We start from the raw sequence: 13,605 nt of genomic DNA on the forward strand, positions 1-13,605 counted from the left end.
ACCAACAACCTAAATGGAAAGCTAATTCAAAGTTAAGCACCAGGCCTATGAAGAGATGATGAGAGTAAGGGAGTAAGTAACTCTGCATGTCATTATGTTTGAAACTCTATTTGTTTACCCAGTATTAGTATGTCTCCTGTAGATACAGTATTATGCATGCAGATACATCCACCCTGTAAACACTGCATCAAATATGCATGCAGAAACATATCATGTACACTCCAGCTACAGTACATCCCTGGAAGCCTTTGCATACTGTATGTGTGTATGTATGCAAATGTATTCTAATGAGGGGTGGAGGTGGTGGAACACATTAAGACAGCAAAGATTTTCAGAAGTAATCAGATTGCCAGAAGAAGGATTTTAGAAATGGTGGAACTTCACTTACTATAAACATGGTTTGCTTTGCAAGATCTTATTCTAAGGGCTGGATTCAATCAGTATTGCCGAAGTATTGTGGAAGATCCGTGCAAAATATTAAGGAAATTTCTGATGAGCCGACATATACAGCTTTTACCATGAATGCAGTCTCCGCGACCGCGAGAACATTACCTTTAATTTTCAATCACGGTATAAATGTCCTTCAGCGCTACGGACTGAAAAGAGCCTTAACTGTGGATTCTAAAATCAACAACTATGACTAAAAACTTTAAATATTCACCATCTAACTCTGTACGCAGAGTTGATGAAAGTCAATCTGTAAAAGAATGAGAAAACATTAATTTATTTTCTCCAAATCCCATTTATCTGGAGTTTTGGATCAGGGTAAGCTACCACAACCCAAGTGGCAAATATTGACTAAAAACCAATAAACGATACATCACTGTTTATGAGATAAAGAGGGGGCCTTCCAGTAACACTATGGTATCAATTTAGATGTATTTTTTTATTAATATAATACATATCCTACAAATGAACATTGGCTTTGGGTAGAGAATTACAATATTATCATTCTCTCTACACTTCACAATTATGGACATGACCGTTTTCAATTTAGCATACATTTTTGCAAATGTACGTATTCTTCTATAAGAAAAGTGGGTTGGAGATCATGTCTTTCTAAAGTATAACAACAAGAGAAGAAAACCTTACAATTTCATGCATACAGATAGGTTTTAATGCTTCAAAAGACATACAAGAGTGGGTGGCCACAGTAAACTTGAATTTATTGACAAAAATACCATCTTCTATCCTCTCTTACACAGGTTTGACAAGACCGTAAAAACAAATGAATGAACAGACAAATGTAAAACAAAAAAACAAAAAACCCAAAACTTTATTGACTGCTGGTTCTGAAAATTTACAAAATTGTTTTGTCCTTTTATTGAGAGAAAATGTTAAATTTGGTATGCTTCATCGAAATGAAAATTTTAAAATGATTTTCAATAAGTGTATTCAGCTATTTTAACAGAAATGTTTCAAGTCACATATCTAGAAGGTAAAAACGGTAAAACTTAACAAAAAACAAGCTACTTATGCAGGACAGTAAAAAGTGATGATGCTGTAGTGGTAAAAAGCAGGCAGAGTGCATAGTTTGTACAAAGGGGATAACTAGGGGCTAAAGGAAGTAAACCAACAGGTAAATCAGAAGTCCCAAACAACAATACAAAAACAAGCTTTTCATCTGGCTTTTCTTCCTTTAAACTGGCTAATCTGATGAACTATAAACTACATTTTTTCTTTTATTAATTATTATTATTTATTTTTTTAGATGTTTTACTTTTATATGATACATCTGGTTTTAATCATCATTTGAAAATTCTGTCACATTTTCAAAAATAGTGGATTTCAAAATATGTAGTCGATTCTTGGCCCTCTAGAAACTTAAAGCTACGTATAAACAAAACCTTTGGTAAGAGAGTTGAGGATTTCAGGTACCAAAACTCCAAACTGTTCCGCGGCCATGTGCTTTGGAATACTTGACGGTTACCCCTTCCAAACCAGTGACTCCACCCCACCCCCGAAAAAGGAAAGCATGAAAAGCTTGACGAAGTGGAAAAAGATGATCCATTACACATAACACCAAACACTGAGATCCATTCACAAAATGCACCAAGTCTTGGAACCATGATATGGAAAAATTGCAGTATCGTTTCTACTTTCTTTCTTTTTTAAAGACATCTAAGAAAGTTAGATAAATTAGACCCACATTTGGCATTCGAGTACAATCTTATTTCAATTAACACATTCTAAGTAAGTTGCAGTATGATCAGACACTGGTAGAGTAGTTACTAAGTGGGCCTAGGAAGCAGAGAAGTACATAAAATAAAATACTGCATTCATCTATGAATGAATATGAAGCAAACTGTCATGCATTAAAACACCCCTGGACATAAATAAGAATGCAGTGAAGATGTTATTTGGCCAGAGGTAATGACTAAGAGGGTCAGAGGCAGAAAGGGTAGTCATGGTGACAGGTTAACATCACCACCATCCTGTAGTTTCGAAAGAACAAACTAGAAAATATAATAGCACCACAGAGGAGAGAAAATAGCACCTAAGTCTTGATTTCTTGTGCTTCATTGAAATGTGACATCTCACGTTGCATATATAGGTTGATAGATCAGAGATAGTGAAGTATTGGGGGAAAAAATGACTTAAAAATATGGTTTATTAAGTTAATAAAATCTCCAAATGCCACCAAAATAGGCACTTCGTTCAGGAGGACACAAGAAGAGGAGGAATGTTTTTGTGTATTTCTTTTCTTGACACATTTTGTTTTCTGCAAATCAACTCTCATATAGTAATGCAGAGTTTTTTTCTCCAACTTTTATTTTCATTCGGTTCTTAAATTACAATTAGGTGTGCTTCACAACCAGCAACAGAACAAGCATTCCTCATCTATTCTCCAATTTACACATTCAATTCCTCACTTCAGTATCTGCAAATTTGATGTATTCCAATAACCATCATCTCCTAAAAGGTCACATGCACGTTTTGAAGCCAGAATCAATCAACATTACCTGGAAAAATATACAGAAAGTACTTACAAACATACAAAAAATATTTATATATATTTATATATATATAAGCTCCATTCAGAAGAATGGCGAGACAATTATGCACAAAACAAAGCTTTCGAAATTAATGAATGAATGAGCGAATTAATGAACCAATGAATAAAATATTCAAAGCGGGAGATAAGAGGGAGATTAAAAAAATAAAAAATAAAAATGATCAAAACAAAACAATGAAGCAAACTGCCGAATCGGATGGAGTCCATGGCAATCTTCTGAAACCAGTGGAATTCCAGGTAAAGGCTTGCCTCGGGTGCGTTGGACAGGCAGACTGGATCTACATCAAGTGCACTGGGAGTGGGTGGAGGTTTCGGGTCGGAGATACGGGTCAGGGGTGAAGATAGGGGTCGGTAGTATCTAACTTATCCAGTTTCAAAACTTGCATGTGATAGAGAAGGCACTGAGGTTGCAAGGTTGCTCTTTTTTTTTGCTTATTTCTTACGATATCCTACAGAAATGTATTCTAGTATTCTCATCTTGAATTTTTGTATTTTATTTATACTTGTTGCTAGTGAACACAGAACGTTTTACACAAATAAAAATTGTCCTATTCATTTCATGTGTTTTGTTTTTGACAAAACAAATATGGTGTTTATTTTCTCCATTTTGTTCAGCAAACAGTCTTAGCCGATGAAACAGACAGGACCCACTTCGAATCCAAACTTCTGCGCGGCTCCGCCGAAATCATTGAACATGATGTCAACAAAAGGCACCTGTTCCACCTTTGGTGTGTTGATCTCAAGTACTGTCTTTTCATAGCCCTTTTTCAACTGGAAAGCAGAGAGAGGGAGGGAGAGGGACATTGTGAGAAAGTGCTTCGGTGCTAAGAACATCTGACCCACACATACCCTTACACACACCCCCAAAGCACACACAAACTTCCAGCCACTCACCGCACAGCCGTCCACCACGGCTCTGATGTAGGGGTTATTGTCGTAGGACATCTCCTCATCATTGGACCCCAGGAAGCGGATGGCCTTGTCGTACGAGTCCCCGTCCTGGTCGTGCCAGGCCACCGACTGGTAGCAGTTGTAGGTTAGGTTCTGGCGGGCGGCTGCGCTCAGCAGCCGCAGGAAGGTCATCTGGACCACACCGATGGGGTTGCCCTCAGCGTCCACGTACGAGAGCTACAGATGGAGGAAGAGGGGATAAAGGGTCTAGGCCGGAACAGACACTGGGGACTAATACAGACACTATACATACATACATACTATTGGTGCTGGCACCCTATTCCCTAAATAGTGCACTACTTTTGAGCAGTGCTCTGATCCAAAGTAGTGCATTATTTATGGAATAGGGTGCCATTTCAGACACAATGTTGCTTTACTGTATATTCTCTAACAAGAACACTGAAATCTACACATCACACTGTTCTCATGTACTGTGAGGTGTCTCGTTAGGTTTCTTTTTTATCAGTGAAATCTAATTTTCGCTACTGCAAGCGTCTTAAAAATAAATGAATAAATAACCCTTGCACTTGTCTTTTACTACTAGCAATGACACTGTACTTACTACGACTGTGATATGTGGTTGTCTCACCTAGCTATCTTAAGATGAATGCACTAACTGTAAGTAGCTCTGGATAAGAGCGTTTGCCAAATTACTCATATGTAAAATGAGTGTCGTCGTCACCGTTTGCAGACAGCAGCCTTTAACAACTGCAGGTGTCTGCAGCAACGCTGTGTTGGTGACACAGCGTCACAGCGCCTGTCACTCAAACAGGTCAACATTCCTTGCCTCTCCCTCTCCGATGCTACGGCTGGCCTGACAGAATTGTGGGATGTCAATTAGGTCGGTGCAGTGGACCGCGACGCGCATTCGTCCCATCTTTCACCGCTGCTCGGGAGAGAGAGGGGGGTTTATGGTTAAGGAGATCAACGACGTCCGGCGCCTCTCCAGAAAGCATGTTACGCTTCATTACCCATAATTCACGGTGACGCTACAGGAGTAGGACATCGTCTCGATTCCTCAGACGACAAAATCAGGTGGGGGGATATATCAGAGGTTTGTATCCCAGTTACCTCCTTTAGAGTGAACTATATAGGCCATCATCAGCCACTTGTGGGAGTGGTGGAGAGGGTTGCTGTATTATGGGGTCTGTCTGACTGTCTGGGGCTCTAGGAGTAGGCCTTTGTCTAAGGAACAGTAAGGCAGACAGGGGTTACAACATGAGCTCTAATCCACAGGCTCTGGGGCATTAGATACTGACTGACTTATTCTCTGCTGAAATATTACAATGGTTCTGTAGGAATAGCAGTCTACAAGCAATGAACAAGTGACGATAACTCTCAATCGAGAAGCCACTGTATCCGCAATTAAACACTTGAGCTTTAATTAAGGAAATGGACATTCTCTGTTTTTTAAACAAGCTCATTAGGAAATAAAACATTATGCACAAACAAAATTGTCTTAATGAAATTAATAATGCTTTAGTTAAATCGGTTTGTGAAATGTAGAATTTGCCTAATTCGCCTTGTTTATGTGAACACTAAGCAAATGTAGTTTGGCTCTAATGGTTACTAATAACGACTGATGATCTGTCAGGTAACACATGTGGTAACATCAGTCTTTGGTGTGATGCCACTGAACTATTACGGTGGAGATCCGTTTCCATACCAACCAGCAGTGTTCCACCATCAGTTCCACAGGGTTCTCTTCTTCTTTCAGACAAACAGGACTGACTGAGACCAAGAGCCAAGCGCATGCAGTAGGAGCAGGGAGCCACTGATGTGTGTGTTTTGTGTGAGTGTGTGTATAGATATTCTCACACGCACACGCACACACACAAATACAAACTGGACAAGAATGGACATTACAAATTACTATGAGAAGGAAGTAATCAAATCCTATGTACATGTATACTGAACAAAAAATATAAACGCAACATGTAAAGTGTTGGTCCCATGTTCCATGAGCTGAAATAAACGATCCCAGAAATGTTCCATATGAACAACACACTTATTTTTCTCACATTTTGTGTACAAATTTATTTACATCCCTTTTAGGGATAATTTCTCCTTTGGCAAGATAACCCATCCACTTGACAGGGGTGGCATATCAAGAAGCTGAATAAACAGCATGATCACTGGGTGGGCTCCCGAGTGGTGCAGCGGTTTAGGGCACTGCATCTCAGTGCTAGAGGCTTCACTACAGACCCTGGTTCAATTCCAGGCTGTATCACAACCGGTTGTGATTGGGAGTCCCATAGGGCGGCGCACAACTGGTCCAGGTTTGGCCAGGGTAGGCTGTCTTTGTAAATTTGAATTTGTTATTAACTGGCTCGCCTAGTTAAATAAAGGTCAAATTACACAGGTGCAACTTGTGCTGGCTTCTTTACCTGCAGGATCATCTGAGATCAGCCACCCGGACAGCTGATGAAACTGAGGAGTATTTCTGTTTGTAATGAAGCCCTTTTGTGGGGAAAAACTCATTCTGATTGGCTGGGCCTGGCTCTCCAGTGGGTGGAGGGCGTAGGCCCACCCATGGCTCTGCCCCTGCCCAGTCATGTGAAATCCATAGATTAGGGCCTAATTTATTTATTTCAAATGACTCATTTCCTTATATGAACTGTAACTCAGTAAAATCGTTGAAATTGATGCATGTTGCGTTTATATATATTTTCAAGTACTCACAAGGTGGCCATATAGGGAGATTGGAAATATTAAAGGATGATAACTATGTCCATTATGTCTCGTATGAGTGTCTGTTCATCAGTGGCTCCTAAAGGGAGTAGTACCATTCACCCCTGTGAGTGTCCAAGTACTCAGAGAGGATCTCGGTAGGTCCTACCCTGCTCCTGTCTGTCCCCCCCCGCCCCGCAGAATCTGCGTGTAGAACCGGCCCTACATCGCCATGGAAACATTACCTCTTCACCAGAGCCGCAAGTCAAAAGTGGCTGAGTACCCAAAAGCCCCTGGGAGAGTGACTGAGTGCCTGACCTTTGTTCACCTGTTCACATTGAATCTGTGTTGTTACCTACCGTAATCCTGATGTGAGAGTGAATGAGGAAGTGAATGAGGAAGTGAGTGTGTGAAATGAGTGTAGCAGGAACAAAACGGTTTCTAATCACTCTCCTGTGAGTAGCTTTCACTATAGATACATACCTATTTATGAATAGGTATGTATTTATACAGTATGCATCTGAGTCAACTGGAAACTGCAGAGGTCAATAGGAGTAGTTGTTGTTACTGTGTTTAAATGGAAAATGTGTGTCTAACTGGGAGATTGTCAAGGCACTCAGTCACTTCTAGGTGACACTCTCCAACTTCAGAGGTAGTCAGGTTGAGTGGATGCATTTAGTCATACCTTTCCATGGCAACATTCAATGACGTTTTGTACTACACTTACCTTTTTCTATTGAATTTCTATTGACGTTTCTACAATTTGCCATGGTAAAGAATGTCTATGTGTGTGCCTGCTCCACCAACTCTGTCTCCCTCTTTTCTGGGAGGAGGCGTCACCTACAGCTGTATGTCTTACTGAAGGTGAGCTGAGCTTGATCATGCTGAACCATGCAGAGCAGTGTCGCCACAACCACAAGCCAGAGTGCCAGTCAGAGACGAGTACCAAGCAGTACAGGATCCATGCAGAACCAGTACTGACCAGTACCAGAACCAGAACCTAGAACCATGCAGGGCCCTTAGGCCCTCAGAGACCCAGCAAGGAGTCACTCTTGCTGGGCCTCCAGAGACCTGTGGGCGTGCCACTTACCATGGAACCTCGCTTGTAGCGACTATACCAAGAGCCTGGGGCGTCTTTGGGCCATTTTGCCATTTTGCTCTGTAAAATATGAGATGAGCTGTTCAGGAAAAAGGGAAGGGGACGGGGGGAAGGGGGGCGTCAGGGGGGCTTACCAGTTTACCACGTTTGAATTCACTGAACCAGGAGCCAGGGATCTCCTTTACCCAGGATGTGAGCCTAGTCTGGGGTACGGAGGGAGCGAAACAGGGGGGAAGAGGAGGAGGAGGAGGAGAAAAAACGAAGGTTAAAGAAAGAAAAACAGTAAGAACAGCCTCCTGAAAAAAAAGAAATGCTTCATCCTTCATTCGTCCCCTCCACCCCTCCCTTGTTTCCTTGGCTCTCTGTAGTGTCTGCCAGACCTGCAGAAGTATCGGGTGACACCGAACAGCCCGGGACAGTGTAAAAGACCTTAGGCTTAGTAAGCCATTATGGCGTTTTGTATAAACATTGTCTGGCAGCTAATTACTGATAATATATTAATGAGTACACAGTGATTAGTTAGGAGACATTGGCTGCATCTCAAATTACACCCTATTCCCTTTATAGTGCATTACCAGGGTAGTGCACTATCAAGGCAATAGAGTGCCATTTCAGATGCAGCTGTAAGCCTCCAAGGGACCGCCTTACAAATGCCCCATTTTCCCTTCTGCTAAGTGTTTTGCTCTACAACCATACAGAAGTGACTATACTTTATGGTTTAAGCTTCTGCTGTTTATGATGAGACGAGTAGGTGGCTTGTTTTTATGGTTTTCATTTAAAGCCAGTTAAGCTTTCGCTGCAGAGCCAACAATAAGTCACTTTTCAATTTAAAAGCTGTAAAACGGGGGGTACTGGGGGAGTGAACTGATACCCTCTACTTCTAAAACGGAAACCGTCAACGGCGTCATAATTTGCGTGCGAGAGTAGAGCTTGAATTCAAATACACTGCGTAGCGTATGCCAACTTAATTGTCATGATATTCCATAATAAACAGATGTATTTGTTATCTTCGCTATGTAGACCTTGTGAATAATTGTTCTGTTCCTTTTGACTCACCTTATATGTCCTATGGGAGCCACCGGACCTGCCTCTTGTTATGTTGGCTCAGGAATGTGAGGGGAGTTGTAGCTAATACACCCTATCAGGTTATAAAGAATTTAGCTCGTCTCGTTCTTTCTACATAACAGCATTCTCTCTTGAACGGAGTTCCTGGAGTTTCCCAGCCGTAGCCTGCCTAGTCTATATGTCTGTGCTCTAAATCAACAAAGGTAGGGATAATGTTATTGTTTTCAAATACGTAGGTCTATTATTGGCAATGGCAGTTAAACTTATCAACACTAAATAGGCACTTTTTAACTATATATATATAAACTCAGCAAAAAAAGAAACGTCCTCTCACTGTCAACTGCATTTATTTTCAGCAAACTTAACATGTCTAAATATTTGCATGAACATAACAAGATGCAACAACTGAGACATAAACTGAACAAGTTCCACAGACATGTGACTAACAGAAATTGAATAATGTGTCCCTGAACAAGGGGGGTCAAAATCAAAAGTAACAGTCAGTATCTGCATCGGCCACCAGCTGCATTAAGTACTGCAGTGCATCTCCTCCTCATGGACTGCACCAGATTTGCCAGTTCTTGCTGTGAGACGTTACCCCACTCTTCCACCAAGGCACCTGCAAGTTCCCAGACATTTCTGGGGGGAATGGCCCTAGCCCTTACCCTCCGATCCAACAGGTCCCAGACGTGCTCAATTGGATTGAGATCCGGGCTCTTCGCTGGCCATGGCAGAACACTGACATTCCTGTCTTGCAGGAAATCAGTCACAGAACGAGCAGTATGGCTGGTGACATTGTCATGCTGGAGTGTCATGTCAGGATGCGCCTGCAGGAAGGGTACCACATGAGGGAGGAGGATGTCTTCCCTGTAACGCACAGCGTTGAGATTTCCTGCAATGACAACAAGCTCAGTCCAATGATGCTGTGATACATGACCCAGACCATGACGGACCCTCCACCTCCAAATCGATCCCACACCAGAGTACAGGCCTTGGTGTAACGCTCATTCCTTCGACGATAAACGCAAATCCGACCATCACCCCTGGTGAGACAAAACCGTGACTCGTCAGTGAATAGCACTTTTTGCCAGTCCTGTCTGGTCCAGTGACGGTGGGTTTGTGCCCATAGGCGACGTTGTTGCCAGTGATGTCTGGTGAGGACCTGCCTTACAACAGGCCTACAAGCCCTCAGTCCACCCTCTCTCAGACTATTGCGGACAGTCTGAGCAGTAATGAAGGGATTGTGCGTTCGGGCAGTTGTTGTTGCCATCCTGTACCTGTCCCGCTGATGTGCTGTACGGATGTATCGATCCTGTGCAGGTGTTGTTACACGTGGTCTATCACTGCGAGGACGATCAGCTGTCCATCCTGTCTCCCTGTAGTGCTGTCTTAGGTGTCTCACAGTACGGACATTGCAATTTATTGCCCTGGCCACATCTGCAGTCCTCCTGCCTCCTTGCAGCATGCCTAAGGCACATTCACGCAGATCAGCAGGGATCCTGGGCATCTTTCTTTTGGTGTTGTTCAGAGTCAGTAGAAAGGCCTCTTTAGTGTCCTAAGTTTTCATAACTGTGACCTTAATTGCCTACCGTCTGTAAGCTGTTATTGTCACCGTTCCACAGGTGCATGTTCATTAATTGTTTTTGGTTCATTGAACAAGCATAGGAAACAGTGTTGAAACCCTTTACCATGAAGTTGTGAAGTTATTTGGATTTTTACGAAAGGGGTGTTTCTTTTTTTGCTGAGTTTATATATATATAATAATATATGTGTGTGTCACAATTCCAGACATAACAATTCACAAAGTTTATTTTCTGGCTATTTATCCACTCACTTTACCAGCATTGCTTCGCGTAGACGCAAGGAAAATAGACTTTTTGAAGTGCATTTTCTCTTATTCACTACAGTGCATTCAAATTCCAGCGTGTCCACGCTTGTTCACGCAAATAACAAAACTTAGTTTGATTTGAGCTTGACTCTTTTTTCCCCTCTGCTATCTATCTATCTATCTATCTATCTATCTATCTATCTATCTATCTATCTATCTATCTATCTATCTATCTATCTATCTATCTATCTATCTATCTATCTATCTATCTATCTATCTATCTATCTATCTATCTATCTATCTATCTATCTATCTATCTATCTATCTATCTATCTATCTATCTATCTATCTATCTATCTATCTATCTATCTATCTATCTATCTAGGGATACAGTGTCTCAGGCTAGCAGGGAAGGAGAGAGAGAGGGTGTGTGTGTGTGTGTGTGTGTGTGTGTCGTGCGCAGGTGCCCACATGTGTGTATGTCAATGTCAGGGCCTCTGTTCATATGTCCTCTCTCTCTCTACCTCTCTCTCTCCCCTCTACACCAACGAGACCATCCCACTGGCCCATCGCTCTCCCTGGCTATAAAAAGTCAGGTTCATTATTCTGAACTTATGCAAACTCCTGCTCCTCTGTGCCTCAGCGTGCCAGCGAATCGTTAACATGTCCTGTAGCAGAAAGCCATTACAGATCTCCCTGACCTGTCACTGACAAACTTTCCTGTGTTTTACTTCTCCTCTCCTCTCATCTTCTCTCCTGTTCTCCATGCATAATCAGCCAGCAGCAGAATCCTCTCTGGGTGCCTGTAACCTGCCATAACCTATTTCAAGCTTTTGGGCCAGGCACAACACTAAGCTACTGACACTTAACTAGAGGATGGCTCGGGAAAACGGATGTGTTTATACACCTGTGTGTGATGGTGCGTGCATGTGTGTGAATAGTTGACTCTCCTTTGACAGTGAGTGACTGCCCCAAATATATTCATTGCACTCATGACGTCAGCAGTGTGCAACACCAAGCATTTTACATGGGAGTGACTGCCCCTAGGGGCTTGGAGGATCCTCTTGATATTACACCCATACCAGTAAGGTAATAATGAAACATGATGTGTGTAGGCACAGGAGGAGGTGTTATGTGATTATGCAGTACTGTCAAAAGAGAGGTATATATGATTTATATGCACAGTAGTTTGCCTGGGGCCTGGGAAGAAGAACAATTACATTCTCTTATCCACAGCATACAGTTTGTTATTTAACCTGTCAATCAAATAGGGAACAGTTGACAGAACATTGTAGATACAACACAAATTAAACACACTATTTCAATCAACCAGAAATATCATCATGCCAGCTTTTATTTGTATTTTTTTTAACCCCTTTTTCTCCCCAATTTTGTGGTATCCAATTGGTAGTTACAGTCTTGTCTCATCGCTGCAACTCCTGTACAGACTCGGGAGAGGCGAAGGTCGAGAGCCGTGCGTCCTCCGAAACACAACCCAGCCAAGGCGCACTGCTTCTTGACACAATGCCCACTTAACTCGGAAGCCAGCCGCACCAATGTGTCGGAGGAAACACCGTACACCTGGCGACCGTGTCAGCATGCATTGCGCCCGGCCCGCCACAGGAGTCGCTAGTGCGCGATAGGACAAGAACATCCCTGCCGGCCAAACCCTCCCCTAACCCAGACGACACTGGGCCAATTGTGCGCTGCCCCATGGGTCTCCCGGTCGCGGCCGGCTGCGACAGAGCCTGGACTTGAACCAGGATCTCTAGTGACACAGCTAGACCACTGCGCCACTCAGGAGGCCATCATGCCTGCTTTTAAGAATGTGTATTTCCCTCATTATATCAACCAAAACCTTTAAAATGTGTAAGCATTCATTTTAAGCATGTTCTCCCATTGAATTTCTATCGCTGGCTCTCAAAATGTGACCATTTTACCAGTTCTGTATGTAAAAGCACCATGACTTACCCCTTCAGACTTCTTGTCAGGGTAGATGCAGCTCTCTCCTCCTGCTGTGAAATTGCAGTGGACCTTGAACGAGTCCCTCGAGCAACCCTGGTTGGGGTCGATCCAGTATTCACCTGAAAAGAGGGAGGAGGGAGAAAAAGGGGAAGAGGGAAGGAGATGGGGAAGGATGGAACCTTAACAATTAGAAACGTTTTCATCAGAGGTCATTCAACGTTTAAATTAGCATGATTTAGCCTTCAAGAGAGGGCATACTCTTTAGCGCACTTACACTGCAATGACAGGATTAGCCATCAAGAATTTCTTTGATGATATTTCCTATTTCTCTATCCCACTTAAGTCCACTATAATGACCCTTGACCCTTGGCATTCACATCCTATTCACTGTCTAAGATAGATACTCAACAACGTGCTCTGGGCGTCTTTTTCATACAAAGTCGGATTACTCCTGGGCTATATCACCCAAAGACTTATTAACATAATGTATTAACAGGACACAATCTGAGCAAGTCAGATTTGGAATTTCAGATTTTCCATGCCCACCATCGGGGAAGTCGGGGTGGCAGAGTTGCAGGTCCTTGCAGGTGCGGGCAGGGTTGCCCTGCGTTCCCAGCGGGTGCTTCATCTGCTCGATCTCCAGCTTGAGGGAGTTGAGGGATCCGAAGATCTCCTCCATGCCGTCGTCGTAGTCCTTGTAGTTGGCATCGGCGTTGGCCTCGTCCATCATCTGGCTGGCGTCGATGTTCCTGCGGCTCCTCTTGGGATTCGACTGCATGGGTAGCGGGTGGATGACATCACCGGGAGGACCCTGTGGAGGTGGAGAAGGAAGAGAGGGGGAGAGGAGGAGGGAAGGAGGTGAGAAGAGTGGAAGAAGAGTGGTTTTAAGTGAGAGTATACTATTGTATTCTAAACCATCATATAGCAAAGTTCAGTTTACTCAATTAATAATTGTGCGTATAGTTTCTGTAAAGTAACATATACAACATATGGAACTATAAAACAACATGC

The 13,605-nt window shown here is 42.7% G+C and overlaps 1 protein-coding gene across 2 annotated transcripts in view; it reads right to left on the bottom strand.

Annotated features, from left to right (window-relative positions):
- Nucleotides 1-1,094: 1,094 nt before the first annotated feature.
- LOC106562962 (collagen alpha-1(V) chain) overlaps nt 1,095-13,605 on the bottom strand; it is a 133,876-nt gene continuing 121,365 nt past the window's right edge. Inside the window, exons 56-60 of one of the 2 annotated variants that reach the window (XM_014128098.2) lie at nt 13,141-13,405; nt 12,601-12,713; nt 7,728-7,796; nt 3,911-4,144; nt 1,095-3,787 (exon numbers count right to left, since the gene is read on the bottom strand). In XM_014128098.2, the coding sequence (XP_013983573.1) occupies nt 3,641-3,787; nt 3,911-4,144; nt 7,728-7,796; nt 12,601-12,713; nt 13,141-13,405 (828 nt within the window). In that variant the 3' untranslated portion in view covers nt 1,095-3,640. Of the gene's footprint in view, nt 3,788-3,910; nt 4,145-7,727; nt 7,797-7,870; nt 7,940-12,600; nt 12,714-13,140; nt 13,406-13,605 lie in introns of both variants that reach the window. The other variant, XM_014128099.2, reaches the window with a different exon arrangement.

This window comes from Salmo salar, chromosome ssa11, assembly GCF_905237065.1.
Source record: "Salmo salar chromosome ssa11, Ssal_v3.1, whole genome shotgun sequence".
Classification (NCBI taxonomy): Eukaryota; Metazoa; Chordata; class Actinopteri; order Salmoniformes; family Salmonidae; genus Salmo; species Salmo salar.